The sequence below is a fragment of the Anolis sagrei genome, chromosome X, assembly GCF_037176765.1.
Source record: "Anolis sagrei isolate rAnoSag1 chromosome X, rAnoSag1.mat, whole genome shotgun sequence".
NCBI lineage: Eukaryota > Metazoa > Chordata > Lepidosauria > Squamata > Dactyloidae > Anolis > Anolis sagrei.
This window is the reverse complement of record NC_090034.1, coordinates 51,808,958-51,825,757: the sequence shown is the minus strand read 5'-3', so window position 1 is coordinate 51,825,757 and position 16,800 is coordinate 51,808,958. Positions and strand designations below refer to the sequence as shown.

Genomic DNA, 16,800 nt, shown 5'->3' with positions numbered 1-16,800 from the left:
ATAAAACATAAAACCAAAACATAATAACAGAGAGCGGGCCGCATGTACATAAAATGATTAAAAAACTCCGGGTGCGATAAGAGGGTAAAACTAACTGTAGGGAGAATTCATGGAGAGACGGGATGATAAACAAACCTACATACGGGGGGGGGGGGGGGGGGGAAATATGGTTTTATTTTGTAAAACCATATTTCTCCACCTGAAGAACACTTTGTATAAGTTGAAACCGGTCATGAGGAATATCTGTGCTCAGGAACTGATGCTGAACACGAATTTGGGAGGCCCTGCCTAGGCAGAGACCGACCAGACCCAAAAAGAGGATCCGGGACACCTGGCGAGACAGCAAGCACCAAGAAATATTTTCCCCTTAATTTTCCCAAACAAAGTCTCACCAGGTTGAAGCAAAAGCCACTGAGGTTTTATTTCATTCCAGCTGGAACAGATGATGACCGCAGTGATCTGCCCAAGGAGCCAACATGCTGGCTGGGCAGAGAAAAACAATATTTATAGGGCTGTCAGATTCAAAAATTCCCATGCCCACCCTCCTGAGCTGTGACGTCAGCAAGCCAGCAGGAGATCCAATGAAAGCCTGAGCCTTGCTTTGGCCGCTCAGCCAATGAGGTGGAATGAAGTGGGCAACAGGGAAACAATGAACAAAATGCCATGATGATGGGTTATGAATGGCCCTTTCCACGCCTATATTGATAAGGGGCCAAAGCGATAGCTACAGCCCTCAAGCTTCAGCCCAGGCGACAATAGCCTTTAGTCTTGAAATAACATCTTCTGCCTGGCCCCAAAAAGCCAGTTCCATTGTCTCATAGTCCTGTAATATTTACTTGATGATGGGAGTTGAAACACCTTTTCGGAGATTGGGAAATGGCACAGTGGGGAAGGTAGTGACACATCCCGGTTCCTCACGGTTGGGAAGTGTCCTTTGTGTTGGGTGATTCCATATGTCCATAGGTTCCATGGTCCTGGATGGTCTGGCCTATCTACCTTTCCATTACTGATCTACCTGCCTGCCTACCTTTCTATTTACCTATCTACCTGTATATTTTTCTACTTGTATATCTACCTACCTGTCTCATCATTCCGTTTTCCTACCTACCTGTCCATCTTTCTATATACCTTTCTATCTACCTGTGTACCTATCTATAATTTCTGGTTCCGAGCAGCCTTTGGGATCTCCATTTAGGGATGCATTGCGATCATTTCCTGGGAAGGAATGAGCTCCCCCCCCCCCCCCCATCTCCCTGTGTGAAGGATGTGAATCAGTCTCCAGGCAACTTGGACTTGGCAGAGCCTCCTCCTTCCTGGTGGCGTGCCTCCCGCCATTGAGATCCTGGCAAGATTTATTTATTTATTTATCATGTCAGGAGCGAACCAAAACAGTTGTATTGCATTTAAAAAACAGACAAACAAACAAACAAAACACAAAATTTGCAGATTTGGTATTCCATTAAATGTCCTTTGACCAGTATCTGGCCACTTGGAGTGCCTCTGGTGTTGCCGCAAGGAGGTCCTCCATTGTGCATGTGGCAGGGCTCAGGGTGCATTGCAGCAGGTTGTCTGTGGTTTGCTCTTCTCCACACTCGCATGTTGTGGATTCCACTTTGTAGCCCCATTTCTTGAGGTTGGCTCTGCATCTCGTGGTGCCAGAGCACAGTCTGTTCAGCGCCTTCCAAGTCGCCCAGTTTTCTGTGTGCCCAGGGGGGAGTCTCTCATTTGGTATCAGCCATTGATTGAGGTTCTGGGTTTGAGCCTGCCACTTTTGGACTCTCGCTTGCTGGGGTGTTCCAGCGAGTGTCTCTGTAGATCTTAGAAAACTATTTCTTGATTTAAGTTGTTGGCGTGCTGTCTGATACCCAAACAAGGGATGAGCTGGGGATGTCACTGCCTTGGTCCTTTCACTATTGGTTGCTACTTCCCGGCGAATGTCAGGTGGTGCAATACCGGCTAAACAGTGTAATTTCTCCAGTGGTGTAGGGCGCAGACACCCGTGATAATGTGACATGTCTTATTAAGAGCCATGTCCACTGTTTTAGCATGGTGAGATGTGTTCCACATTGGGCATGCTTACTCAGCAGCAGAGTGGAATAGGGCAAGGGCAGATGTTTTCACTGTATCTGGTTGTGATCCCCAGGTTGTGCCAGTCATCTTTTGTATGATATTATTTCTAGCGCCCACGTTTTGCTTGATATTCAGGCAGTGCTTCTTGTAGGCCAGAGCACGGTTCAGAGTAACTCCCAGGTATTTGGGTGTCCAGTGGGATTCCTTCCCAGGTAATCCTCAAGAGCTCGGGATGCTTTTCTGTTCTTAAGATGAAAAGCACGTCTGTGTTTTAGATGGATTAGGGATCAGCTGGTTTTCCCTGTAATAGGCAGTAAGAGCACCTAGAGCAATGGTTCTCAACCTGGGGTCCCCAGATGTTTTTGGCCTACAACTCCCAGAAATCCCAGCCAGTATACCAGCTGTTAGGATTTCTGGGAGTTGAAGGCCAAAAACATCTGGGGACCCCAGGTTGAGAACCACTGACCTAGAGCTTCGGAGAGCTTCTGTTCAACCATCTCAAAGTTCCCTGCTTGAGCAGTAATGGCACGATCATCAGCATAGATGAAACTCTCTGTCCCTTCTGGCAGTGGCTGGTCATTTGTGTAAATGTTAAACAAGATGACCTTTGATCTCTGGATCTAAGCCACTGAGAAAGAAAGGGAAGGAGGAAGAGGACAGAGTTGAAGGGTGGTGGAGGCCTCCTTCCCAGCCATGAAGCAGAGCAAGGCCCCTCTGGGCTAGCTGACAGAGTCCCCTTGCCCTTTCCTCTCTACCTTTCTATCTACCTTGGGGCTGGGTTCAGCACAGCAGGTTAAACCACCAGCTGCAGAAAATCTTGCCAATCAAAAGGTTGACAGTTCAAGCCCGGGTTGGGGTGAGCTCCCACCGTCAGACCAGGTTCTGCTCACCTAGCAGTTCAAAAACAGCAATGTGAGTAGATAAATAGGTACCACTTTAGGAGGCAAGAAAAGGCACCCATGCGGACATGCCAGCAATTCAATCAGAAGATGGAGCAACAGAACCCCCCGTGGCTGGAGTTGAGCACAGCCTCCAGATGCCCAAGATGGAAAGCCTTTACTTCTGTTTATGTACAGTCTGTCTTTGTCAGTTCCATTGGCCAGCCCATAGGGGCATGGCTGGGTAAAGGAACAGGTAGATAGAAAGGTATGTAGATAGGTAACAGAAAGGTGGATTTTAATGTTGAGATAAATGATTTTAATGATTTCAATGTTTATGTATAGTCTATTTATGTCCCGGCATTGAATATTTGCCATTTATACGTTGTGCTCTGTCCTGAATCCGCTTCAGCATGAGAAGGGCGGAATATAAATGCTTTAGATAAATTTAAATAAATAATATACTTTATTTATATTCCTTCCTATCTCCCTGAGGGGACTCGTGGCAGATTACAGTAGACATATACGGCAAGCACTCAATGCCGTTATACAATTTCTGGCTCCTCCAATCATGCTCTTGGGCCTTTTATGCAGGCCTTCATGCCAAAGAAATACGCTAATCCATTTGGTAGGATTCGAATTTGCCTCCCTGTTGAGCAGCCACTTTTTATGCTCCTGCATCAAGGTCTTGCAGAGCTATAAAAATACCTGTTTTATGGCCATCACGAGCCCTTTTATTCCCACTAACTTGGATATCAGGCCAGAGACCAAAGGAAACAGAGTCAACCCAGAGAAAACCAGGTAAGTCGACCATGGCGGAAATAGATTTGCATCCCTGGTTGCTGGAGAGAAATGGAGGAAACCTAATAATAATAATAATAATAATAACAACAATAATAGGGGGATTTTGCCTATGTAAAACAATCTAGCCACTAAAGAAGAAAGGACAAACGTGTATGAAAGCATTCAGAAAATGGTTGAAAACTTGAGCGTGAAGAGACCTGAATGGACATGTTTTCAGACAGGAAAGGCTGCTGCTTGGTTCAGACTCCAGCTGCAGGGCAGGCAATGAGGAAACACACAGGGATCAGGTGCAGCGGTTGAGCTTTATTGGAACAGGTAAAGGAGGGGAGAGGGAAAGGCTGCTTCCTGGCAGATCAAGAGGCCCAAAGCCTTTACTTGACCTTCTTCTTGGGGCGCAGGTTGTTGGTGTGGCCACACTTCTTCTTGCGGCAGTTGACAGCCCGGGGATGCAGGCGGGCATAGCACCTGCGGGAGGGAAAGTATTATTATTATGTTGCATGGACTCCACAATGCTGACTGAGCAGTTATTGGTTGGGGATGGTGGGAGCTATATAGCACCAGACACAAAGAGAGGCAGGCAATACAATTATTGTTATTATTTTGACACTACCCCATTCAAACCTGATTATTACTAAGTCACCACAGCCCTTAAAATCAAATGATTATAGTATTATTTTCATCATGATATATTATATTATTATTATCACCACCCCCTTTAAAAACCTAACCATTATTATTATTTGATACACAACAAGATGAGTACACAGCAAACAAGATCTCTATGCTGGCTTTTTAATTTGTTTACATGTTGTACACTTCCCAAGTGTCTAGGACTGTGTGATGTATCGGCGAATAATGCGTGCAGACCCAAGTAGGGTGGCCTTTTGCAGCTGACAGATGGTAAATTTGTCAGTGCCTATTGTTTTCAAGTGCAGGCCAAGGTCTTTAGGCACAACACCCAGTGTGCCAATCACCACTGGGACCCCCTTGACTGGTTTGTGCCAGAGTCTTTGCAGTTCTATCTTTAAATCTCTGTATTGTGTCAGCTTTTCCAGTTGCTTCTCATCAATTCTGCTGTGACCTGGGATTGTAACATCAATGATCCACACTATCTTTTTTTTCACGATCGTGAGGTCAGGAGTATTGTGCTCAAAAACTCCTGAATTCAGAAGTCCCAGAGCAGTTTAACGTTTTCATTTTCTGTAACTTTTTCCAGCTTGTAATCCCACCAGTTCTTTGTCACAGGCAGATGGTATTTGTGGCACAAGTTCCAATGGATCATCTGAGCAACGGTGTTATGCCTCTGCTTGCAGTCTGTGCAATCTTCTTGCAGCAGCTGAGGATGGGATCCATCGTTTTGCTTGCTTCCTTGCAGAGTCTACACTTGGAATCTGTCATCGACTTTTCAGTTCTGGCTTGGATGGCATCAGTTCTAATGTCTTGTTATTGTGCTGCCAGAATCAGGCCCTCCGTCTCCTTTTTCAGAGTTCCATTTGTGAGCCACATCTATGTTTTTTCCTTGTCAATTTTGCTATCAATTTTTTCCAGGAACTGTCCGTGGAGAGTCTTCTTTTGCCAGTTTTCTCTTCTGCTCTGCTTTGTATTTTTACGGTATTCACTCTTTTGTCTTTTCAACTTTAAGCAGTTTTCTACTATTGACTTCCATCAATGTTGGTTCTTGACTGCCATTCAATTTGCTTTTAAAAATTCATCTGACCATTTGGACATATTCTTTGCTGACCACATTTTTCACATGTCCATGCTTGATATTGTCCAGTTGTAGTATGCCCAGGTATTTATAGGCTTCAGGCCGATTTCACTTTTTGGTTTGTCGATTTGGTATCTCTATGCCCTTATCTGAGTAATTTTCCCTTTCTTTAACGCCATTCTGGTGTATTTGTCTAAGCCAAACTCCATACTGATGTCAGTGCTGAAGATTCTGTATTGGTCAGTGACTGGATTTCAGTTTCCGATTTTATTATTATTTTCTGATTATTATTATTATGTCGCCATCCCCTTAGAAACCTGATTTTGACTATTACTAAGTTGGCACCCTCTTTAAAACCTTATTATTTTTACTGACACAAAAACACAGCAAACGAGAGACATATGCTGGAGTCGAACACTTCCCAAGCGTTTAGGGAATAATATAATGATGATGATACTTATTACCATTATTACATTATTCCTATTATTATTATTATTATTAGGAGCTTTTTTTTTTTTTTTGTCGTGTCAGGAGCGACTTGAGAAACTGCAAGTCACTTCTGGTGTGAGAGAATTGGCCGTCTGCAAGGACGTAGCCCAGTAGACGCCTGGATGAATTGATGTTTTTATCATCCTTGTGGGAGGCTTCTCTCATGTCCCCACATGAGGAGCTGGAGCTGATAGAGGGAGCTCATCCGCCTCTTCCCGGATTCGAGCCTGCGACCTGTCGGTCTTCAGTCCTGCTGGGACAGGGGTTTAACCCATTGCGCCACCCATTATTAGGAGCTACTGGTGGCGCAATGGGTTAAACCCTTGTGCCGGCAGGACTGAAGACCGACAGGTCGGAGGTTTGAATCCAGGGAGAGCGCGGAAGAGCTCACTCTGTCAGCTCCAGAGGATGGGCTGGAGATGTCACTGCCTTGGCCCTTTTATTACTGGCTGCTACGTCCCCATGGATGTCAGGTGGTGCAATACCGGCTAAACAGTATAATTTGTCCAGCAGGTTGAGCTCCCTCTGTCAGCTCCAGCTCCCCATGTGGGGACATGAGAGAAGCCTCCCACAAGGATGGTAAAACATCAAAACATCTGGGTGTCTCCTGGGCAGTGTCCTTGCAGACGGCCAATTCTCTCACACCAGAAACGACTTGCAGTTTCTCAAGTTGCTCCTGACACAACCAAATAATAATAATAATAATAATTATTATTATTATTATTATTATTATTATGATGTCGCAATCCCTTTCAAAACCTGATTGTCACTATTAGTAAGTTGCCACCCTCTTTAAAAACCTAACTATTATTATTTTTATATTATGTCACCATCCTCTTCAAAACCTGATTCTTAGTAATCTTGTTCTTGACTCATGATTTTGAGACAGGCTTGGCTGAAAAGTAGGCCACTTAAGTGTTTCTTTTTTGGAGAGAAAGAGGGATACAAATAATAATAATACTGTATTTACTTGAGTCTAATGGTCCATTGAACCTAATGCCTATCCTAATTTTAGCTAAGTAATATTGCCAAAAAAGAGATGAAAATTAGATTCAAGTAAATAGATTAATAATATTAATATCATAATTATGAAGTCACGACTCCTTCAAAACCTGATTATCACTATTACCAAGTCGCTATCCCCTTCAAAACCTAACAATAATGATCATTATATTATTATTATTATTTCACCATCCTCTTCAAAACCTGATTATTATTATTATTATTATTATTATTTAGTTGCCACTCCCTTCGAAATCTGAAGAGCAGGAGGAAGTCTAAACAAAGGTTGATTAGGCCTCTGCACTGTATCTGCGTCTTTCTGCATGACAAGGGTTGAACTAGATGGCTTTTGGGGTCCCCTTCCAATGCGACAATCTCAAGGACGCAATTGCAACAATCTGTCTGAACAGCAAACCCTGTTGGAGCTCAACCACATCCTGCACAAGTATTTAGTCCCCCTCAAGGACTTCGATAGGCAGGGAAAAGCCCTCCTCCTACTGGCCAATCTGTCTTTCCCCGTTCCCTCCTCCTATTGCCTTTCCTGTTAGACTGATACTTCTCAGGGACAGGCCCCCTTGTTCAGAGCCCATTCTGTTCTCCTGTGATCATGGAGAGAGGCAAGGTGTCTGCTGGGAGTTAATATAGCTAAACCTTGTGTTGACTCCCCTATCTTGTGAATAAAGTTTTTGATAACTTTTTGAAAGTTTGACTCTGCTCCTGTAAATTGCTGAAGCTCAATGGCTCTACTGCTGGCACTCGAAGCTTCGGCCAAACTGCTGCTGATGCTGCTGAATGATTTTCAAATGTGTTTTCCTACTTTTGGAAATTAGCCCCCAACAAGCCCACCATAAACATCACCACATACTTGCGGCAAATCATCTTGTCGCAGTTGTACTTCTGGGCCAGCTGGCGGAGGGAAGGCTCGATGATCCCGCCACGGAGACGCAGAACTAAGTGGAGGGTGGACTCTATTTATGTCAAGGAGAAAGAAAGGAAGGGAAAGGTGAGGAAAGGAGGGGAGGAAGGAAAGGAAGAGGGAAAGGGAGGGAGGGAACAAAATGAAGGGAAGGAAAGAAATAAAGGAAAGAAGGAAGGAAAGAAGAGAAAGTAAGGGAAAGGAAGGAAGGAAATGAAGGAAAGGAAAGAAGGAAGACAGGGAAGGAAGGAAAGGAAAGGAAAGGAAGAGAAAGGAAGAGAAAGGAAGGAAGGAAAAAAGCAAACAAGGAAGGGAAAGAAAGGTAAGGAAGAAAGGGAAAAAAGGAAAGGAGAAAAAATGGGTTAGTAGCAGTTTGAGAAGTCTCCCAAATGAGGGTCAAGAGATCAAACGTCACATCTTCACCATGGGGGCATATATCAAGAACTTTACAAACTTTCCAAGTTGACTACACACCCTTTTGAGACATCCCTCCTTTCGCGACATCATTCAGTTTTACTAGCAAAGCAGAGGCTGAAGTATTATATATATTGTGTGAAACTCTTCTAAAGGGTTGGTTCAACCTCCACTTGTATAAGTTTCATCTAAACCTTTACTTATAAAAGTGAAGTTTGGGAATTTTCCCCTTTTGATGCCCTACAGTCTTGGGTAGATTTCCTCTAGAGCCGCTCCACGGGGTTCATCACAAACATTGATGTGAACAGATTTTCTTAAGTGGCAGCTGCTACAACTCGATCAACGAATGGTGGAAATTAAACCTTTCTGGAGGTATTTAAACGGAGGCTGGATAGCGATCTGTTTGGAGGATTTGGATTGTGCAATTTTCCTTGGCAGAAGGGAGTTAGACTAGATGCCCTTTGGGGACTCCTTCCAACTCTAGTGATGTATAGACTGCCTGGGATTCAAGAGGAGTCTCTTTCTCTTGATGTTTTTGAACTGGGCTTTGACTCTGTCTTCCTGCCTGAAAGGGGTTAGACTGGATGCCCTTTGGGGGTCCCCGCTGTAAAGATTACCTTTCTGGATGTTGTAGTCCGAGAGAGTGCGCCCGTCCTCCAGCTGCTTCCCTGCAAAGATCAGACGCTGCTGGTCGGGAGGGATACCTAGGAAAAGGAGGAACAATTATTATTATTATTATCATCATCAAATTTTGTTACATAGTGTTATGGGCCTTTAATGGCAGACAGCCTACATACTTTGTGGACAGACAAAGTATATATATACCCGCCCCCACACACACACACAACAGTCCCTCGAGTTGTTATTTAGGATATCATGGAATAAAACTGACTGGACGATGTCTGCCATATTTCCGTTATTATTATCTTTATGTATCCTGCTTTTCCCTTCTTAAAAATAGACACAGACTGGCGGCTCACAATAAAGGCTTTCAGATTTGTGTGTTTCCTCCACCATCTCTGTGTGTATGTGTGTGTATATATATATATATATACACACACACACACATATATATATCCATCTATCATCTATCTGTATATCTGAATACAGACAGTCCTCAAGTTATGAACAAGAAATTTGTTAAGTTAAATTTGTTTGTAAGTCGGAACAGAGACATGTTTAAAGTGTAACTTCAGCGAGATAGGTAGATATAAAAGCTTTGGCTTGCATAGGGAAAGGTGAACATCCCTGTGGTGTTTCCTTTGCTGTCTGTGGCCCTGTTCAGAAGATTTCACCTCACTTCCTCTCCCTGTGAAAACTGGATTTTGGGAAATGTGGCTTGTTGTGGAAACAAGGACTGGGGATAAAACTTTTGCGGAGACCCCTTTTCCCCATGATAACTCTTCCAGGAGTGGATTTACCTTCCAAGGAGTAGCTTGCTCTCACTTCCTGTTCTTTCAGCCCTGTTCTTAACTGTGAGTCGTTTGTAAGCGGGATGTTTGTAAATATTGTTATTGCACAGTACCCTTCAAAACCTGATGATTATTAGTATGTAGTTGCCACCCCCTGCAAAACCTGATGAGGAGGAATCTAAAGAGGTTGGATTGGCCCCTTCCTGAATGAAGGGGGTTGGACTAGATGCCCTTTGGGGAGTCCTTTCCAACTCTTTATAAACTCAGGACAGGAAACCCTGTTGGAGCTCAATCACATCCTGTACAAGTAGTCTGACAAGTTTATTGACAGCAAAAAGCCCTTCCCCTCCACTGGATGTGTTGCTGTCTTGTTTACTTTATTTATTCACCCCATTTCCTGGTCTGGTTTACTTTATTTACTCTCAGAAACATGCCTTTGTCTCCTTGGGATCCATTGAAGGCTCCTCCAGTACATTGCAAGTGCATTGATGACTTTCCTTTCTTCGTTGCCAATTGTTGACACCCATGTCTGTCTGTCTGTCTATCATCTATCGCTATATGGCTGTCAAAGCATGGCAGCAAGAACAAGACAAGGATCAATTTGCTTGCAATGTACTGGAGGAGGCTTTGATAGATCCGAAGAAGACAAAGGAATGTGCCAGAGAGTAAATGGAAGGAGCTGTTTTGGGAGACTGCTTCCCGCTCACCTTCTTTATCCTGGATTTTGGCCTTGACGTTTTCAATGGTGTCACTGGGCTCCACCTCCAAGGTGATGGTTTTGCCCGTCAGGGTCTTCACAAAGATCTGCATGATGGCTGCCTAGTCTAACCTGGAGGGAAAAAAAGAGAGAAGAAATCATTACAATATGCAACCCAAGTTTTGTCCCTGGGTTATTAATGTCATTTCCTCATTGGTTTGATCATAAAAACATGGACAAAGTTGATTAAACTGCACAAACTTTGTCTTTGCGGGAGCACATTTTGCAACAGTTTTTCAATGAATATCTCATTGAGTCTCAACCCATTCAACATAATTTGTGGTACAACGTTTCTGGAATAGAACAACTACTTGCAAATTAAGGACTGCACAACAGGAAATAACACTTTCAAACAAGAAAAAGAAAATGTTTCAAATCTTATTACATAGTGTTATATTATTGTTATATTTATTTATACCTGGCTTTATCTCCCCAAAGGGTAATATATAAGTTTTATTATATTTTAGATATACACACCTTTAAATATAATTACAGAATATGTATTATATATATAATGTACAATAGTCTCAAATCTGCACATGCCCACTTTTTTTGCCTACTGGTTGTTCGATGTCTGGTTTATGTTTTATGATGTTTTACATTTCATTGGTTTTACTGTTTTAATATATTTTACTGTTAAATGTTTTTAATTGTGTTATTTGTAACCTTTGTTTATATCGGGTTGGTTCCCCATGTAAGCCACCCCAAGTCTCTTCGGGAAGATAATCTCGACTTGCATATGTTTGTGCTCGCAAAACTTGAAAAGTAGTCAGTCAATTGACTTGGCATTTTGACACAACGCTGCTTTCCAATACATGCATTTTTTTTACAGGAAAATGAAATTTTGACAGCATTTGAATACATGCGAGTATTTAGCGTAAAACTAGCAGTCCGGGAATAGACACAGTGAAATCTGTGATGCCCAAAGCAACCGCTTTCATTTTACCTCAGTAGTATAAGTAATGAAAACTGAACTCTAGCAACCAATCGCTGCGCAGCTTTCCTTTTACCTCTGCAGTAAAATAAATAACCTATTTCTAAGCACCTTTCATTTTATCACAGCAGTATAAGAAATAACAACCAATCACAGCACAGCTTTCCTTATACCTCAACCATATAAGAAATACCACCCAATCACAGAGAATTTCACCTCAGCAGTATAAGAAATGTTATTTTACTATATAATTTTATAATATTTTATATTTATGGAAAAGGTCCCAATCTGGGGGTGGGTGCTCATGTCAATTTCTAAGCCAAAGAGCCGGCGTTGTCCATAAAAGTTTTCAAGGTCATGATTTGCATTTTCTCAGTGTTTTCTTGGTGAATCTATGTTCGTGGCAATACTTTTATTTATTATCTCATTCATTTCATATCAGACTGAGCCTCAGCGAAGTGTGGTCAGGTTTTGGTAGTTTTAAATATAGGTAAAGTCTCCTCTGACATTCAGTCCAGTCGTGTCTGACTCTGGGGGTTGTGCTCTTCTCCATTTCTAAACCGAAGAGCCGGAGTTGTCAGTACATGCCTCCAAGGTCATGTGGCCAGCATGACTGCATGGAGCGTCGTTACCTTTCAGCCAGAGCGGTACCTATTATTTTACTCACATTTGCAAGTTTACGAACTGTTAGGTTGGCAGAAGCTGGGGCTAACAGTAGGAGCTCCCCCAGCTCCCCAGATATGAACTGCCGACCTTTTGGTTGGCAAGTTCAGCAGCTCAGCAGTTTAATCTGCTGCACCACCGAGGGATCCTATTTTTATATATGCACATCTTTTTTAAAAATTACATGATATATATTGTATGTTAAAATATACCTTATATAATTTTATATTCATCTTTAAACATATAACTATATTATATACATATATAACTTTCACATATATATAATCACATAACATTATATATATATTTATAATATTTTACATATATACACATCTATATAAATAAAAATGTGATGTTCATTTGTGGGATTAACATAACTGAAAAACAACTGGACGAATTGACACCAAATTTGGGCACAATACACCTATCAGGCCAATGAGTGACCATCACTCATACAAACACTGAAAAACTTAAAATCCAAAAAAGCTAAAAGACACTACAGCGCATGCGCAAAAATGACTCCCCCAGCAAACAAAATACACAATAGCATATCCACACTCTCTTCCGGTCTACAGCTCCCAGCATCCCCTAGACCAGGCCCTTTAGGAGAGGATGATCCAAATGCACTTTTTCCTTTTAAAAAAATGTTTTATTGGTTTTTCCCACTCCCACCCTCCCCTCCTTCTACATGCAATTTATACATCAAACTACAGAAGTCACATTTGAAATATCAGTCTCAGTCTTAATTTTTCTACTCCACATCTTAACACATTCTCTAAATAATTCCTAACTGATTAATTGGTATAACTATATAGTTAATATGTTAAATGTGGAAATAACAAATTGCAAATGGAATAATACAGATAAAATTGAAAAGGTTACAATAACTAAGAGGATGTGGGAACCAACAAATGCACTTTTTCCAAGCTACAAGCTTTCTTCTCATTGGATTTCTTTGAGAGCATCCCAATCCCTGCATATTTACAATTTCCTATTCCTGGACTGCAACTCCCAGCAATCCTCCAGAAAAATAGATTAGATAGAGACAGATAGGTAGGTAGATAGATCACGAGGACTGCTGGGAGTTGAAGTCCAAGAATAGGTAGAGAAGGAAGAACGGGGAGAAGGGGGGAAGGGAAAGAAAAAGGGGGAAAGGAAGGGAAAAGGAAGGAGAGAAGGAAAGAAAATAGGGAAGGAAGGAGAGAAAGAAAGAAGGAGAGAAAGAGGGAGGGAAGGTTGGCCACAGCAACACGTGGCGGGTACAGCTAGTATTTAAATAAAATTATATCTATAACTATATTGTATTATGTGAGAGAATTGGCTGTCTACAAAGATGTTGCCCAGGGGGACGTCCGGATGTGTTACCATCCTTTGGGAGGATTCTCTTGTGTACCCGCATGGGAAGCAGGAGCTGGCAGACGTGAGTTTACTCCATCTCACGGATTACAAACACCGACCTTTTGGTCAGCAGTTCTGCCAGCACAAGGGTTTAACCCACTGCGCTGCGAGGGGCTCAATTATATATATATTATTTTGTATTTATGTATCTATTTGTATTTATACACATTTTAATATAATTATATATGTAATTTTATATATTATAATATAATACATATATTATAATATAATACATTATATATATATTTATATATTTATTTTAAATATACACATATTTAAATATAATTATACATATATACATGAATTGTAAAGATATACATATTTTAATATACTTATATACATATATATATTATATTTACACATATTTAAATATAATTCCATATATACTATATAGATACTATAATACTATGTAACTTTATATACTTATATACATACCATATATATATATATATATATATATATATATATAATATTTACACATATTTAAATATAATTCCATATATACTATCTAGATACTATAATACTATATAACTTTATATACTTATATACATACAATATATATATATATATATATTACATTTACACATATTTAAATATAATTCCATATATACTATCTAGATACTATAATACTATGTAACTTTATATACTTATATACATACAATTTATATATATATATTATATTTACACATATTTAAATATAATTCCATATATACTATATAGATACTATAAAACTATATAACTTTATATACTTATATACATACAATTTATATATACAATATATATATTTATATTTACACATATTTAAATCTAATTCCATATATACTATATAGATACTATAAAACTATATAACTTTATATACTTATATACATATATTTACACATATTTAAATATAATTCCATATATAGTATCTAGATACTATAATACTATGTAACTTTATATACTTATATACATACCATTTATATATATATATTATATTTACACATATTTAAATCTAATTCCATATATACTATCTTAATACTATATACTATATAACTTTATATACATACAATTTATATATATATATATATATATATATATACACATATTTAAATCTAATTCCATATATACTATAATACTATATAACTTTATAAATACTTATTGTATATCGGTTATATATCTTTTAAAAGGTATTGAGGGGCTCCTCATGCCCTTCCGAGAGCGACCCACCTTCCACGCGCCTCCTCGCGTCTCCTCGCCGACCGGAAAGAGGAAGCAACCCCTGCCGGAAGCGGAAATCCAGAGCGCACTTTCGCCCCGCCCCTTTTGCTTTTTCTGTCCGCCTCGCTCTCAACTTATAAGCCCCGCCCATTTGTGGTCGGAGTCATAGACGTCGCCGTGGTGACGGGCAGGGCGATGGCTCCGCCTCGCACGTGACGTCACCAGGAGACCACGCCTCCCAACCCAAATGGCTCTTCCCATATACTGGGACTCAAGGCAGGCTGCTTCTGCAATAGGAGTGTAAATGCCATCTATTATTATATTATTACCATTATTATTGTTATATTATTATTATCCTGCCTTTCTCCCCACTAGAACCTCCAATATGAGTGTAGATGCCATCGATTATTATGTTATTACCATTATTATTATTATATTAATATAATTTTATTATATTATAATTATAATCATATTATTATTGCCTCATTGGGACCTTATGCAATATGGATGTAGATGATATCTATTATATTATTACCATTATTATTATAGTATTATCTTGCCTTTCTCCCCATTGGGATCTTTTGCAATATGAGTGTAGATGCCATCTATTATATTATTACCATGTTTAAATTATTATTATTATTATTATTATTATTATTATTATTATTATTATCCTGCTTCCTCCCCATTGGGACCTTCTGCAATATGAGTGTAAAAGGTAAAGGTAGTCCCCTGACATTAAGTCCAGTCATGTCTGACTCTGGGGTGTGGTGCTCATCTCCAATATGAGTGTAGATGCAATCTATTATATTATTACCATTTTTAAATTATTATTATTATTATTACCATCATCATCTTGCCTTTCTCCCCATTGGGACCATCTGCAATATGAGTGTAGATGCCATCTATTATATTATTACCATGTTTAAATTATTATTATTATTATTATTATTGTATTATTATCTTGCCTTTCTCCCCATTGGGACCTTCTGCAATATGAGTGTAGATACACTCTATTATATTATTACCATTTCAAATTTATTATTATTATTATTATTATTATTATTATTATTATTATCCTGCTTCCTCCCCATTGGGACCTTCTGCAATATGAGTGTAGATGCAATCTATTATATTATTACCATTTTTAAATTATTATTATTATTATTATTATTATTATCCTGCTTCTTCCCCATTGGGACCTTCTGCAATATGAGTGTAGATGCCATCTATTATATTATTACCATTATTGAATTATTACTATTATTATTATTATTATTATTATTATTATTATTATCCTGCTTCCTCCCCATTGGGACCTTCTGCAATATGAGTGTAGATGCCATCTATTATATTATTACCATTATTGAATTATTACTATTATTATTATTATTATCCTGCTTCCTCCCCATTGGGACCTTCTGCAATATGAGTGTAGATGCCATCTATTATATTATTACCATTATTGAATTATTACTATTATTATTATTATTATCCTGCTTCTTCCCCATTGGGACCTTCTGCAATATGAGTGTAGATGCCATCTATTATATTATTACCATTATTGAATTATTACTATTATTATTATTATTATCCTGCTTCCTCCCCATTGGGACCTTCTGCAATATGAGTGTAGATGCCATCTATTATATTATTACCATTTTTATATTATTATTATTATTATTATTATCATTATCATTGTCATCATCACCCCACTTCCTCCCCATTGGGACCATCTGCAATATGAGTGTAGATGCCATCTATTATATTATTACCATTTTTAAATTATTATTATTTAAACAGAGACTGGATGGCCATCTGTCAGGGGTGATTTGAATGCAATATTCCTGCTTCTTGGCAGAATGGGGTTGGACTGGATGGCCCATGAGGTCTCTTCCAACTCTTTGATTCTATGATTCTATTATCCTGCTTCCTCCCCATTGGGACCTTCTGCAATATGAGTGCAGATACTATCTATTATGTATTTATTTGTTTGTTTGTTTCTATTCCCGCCTTGTCCCCCATAGGGACTCAAATCACACCACACTACTATTAAGTACGTAGCCGACTTTCCACATTTTCTTCTATATTATCATTACTTTGCAATTATAATTATTATAATATTATATAATTGTATTCAATTATTAATATATAATCA

The 16,800-nt window shown here is 39.5% G+C and overlaps 1 protein-coding gene across 1 annotated transcript; it reads right to left on the bottom strand.

Moving 5' to 3' along the window:
- Positions 1 to 4,035: 4,035 nt before the first annotated feature.
- Positions 4,036 to 14,755, bottom strand: UBA52 (ubiquitin A-52 residue ribosomal protein fusion product 1). Its single transcript, XM_060785108.2, has 5 exons — positions 14,652 to 14,755; positions 10,401 to 10,522; positions 8,899 to 8,985; positions 7,817 to 7,919; positions 4,036 to 4,217 (listed from the first exon to the last, which is right to left on the bottom strand). The coding sequence occupies exons 2-5, from the start codon at positions 10,501 to 10,503 to the stop codon at positions 4,124 to 4,126; spliced, it is 387 nt and encodes a 128-aa protein (XP_060641091.1). The 5' UTR covers positions 10,504 to 10,522; positions 14,652 to 14,755; the 3' UTR covers positions 4,036 to 4,123.
- Positions 14,756 to 16,800: the final 2,045 nt, after the last annotated feature.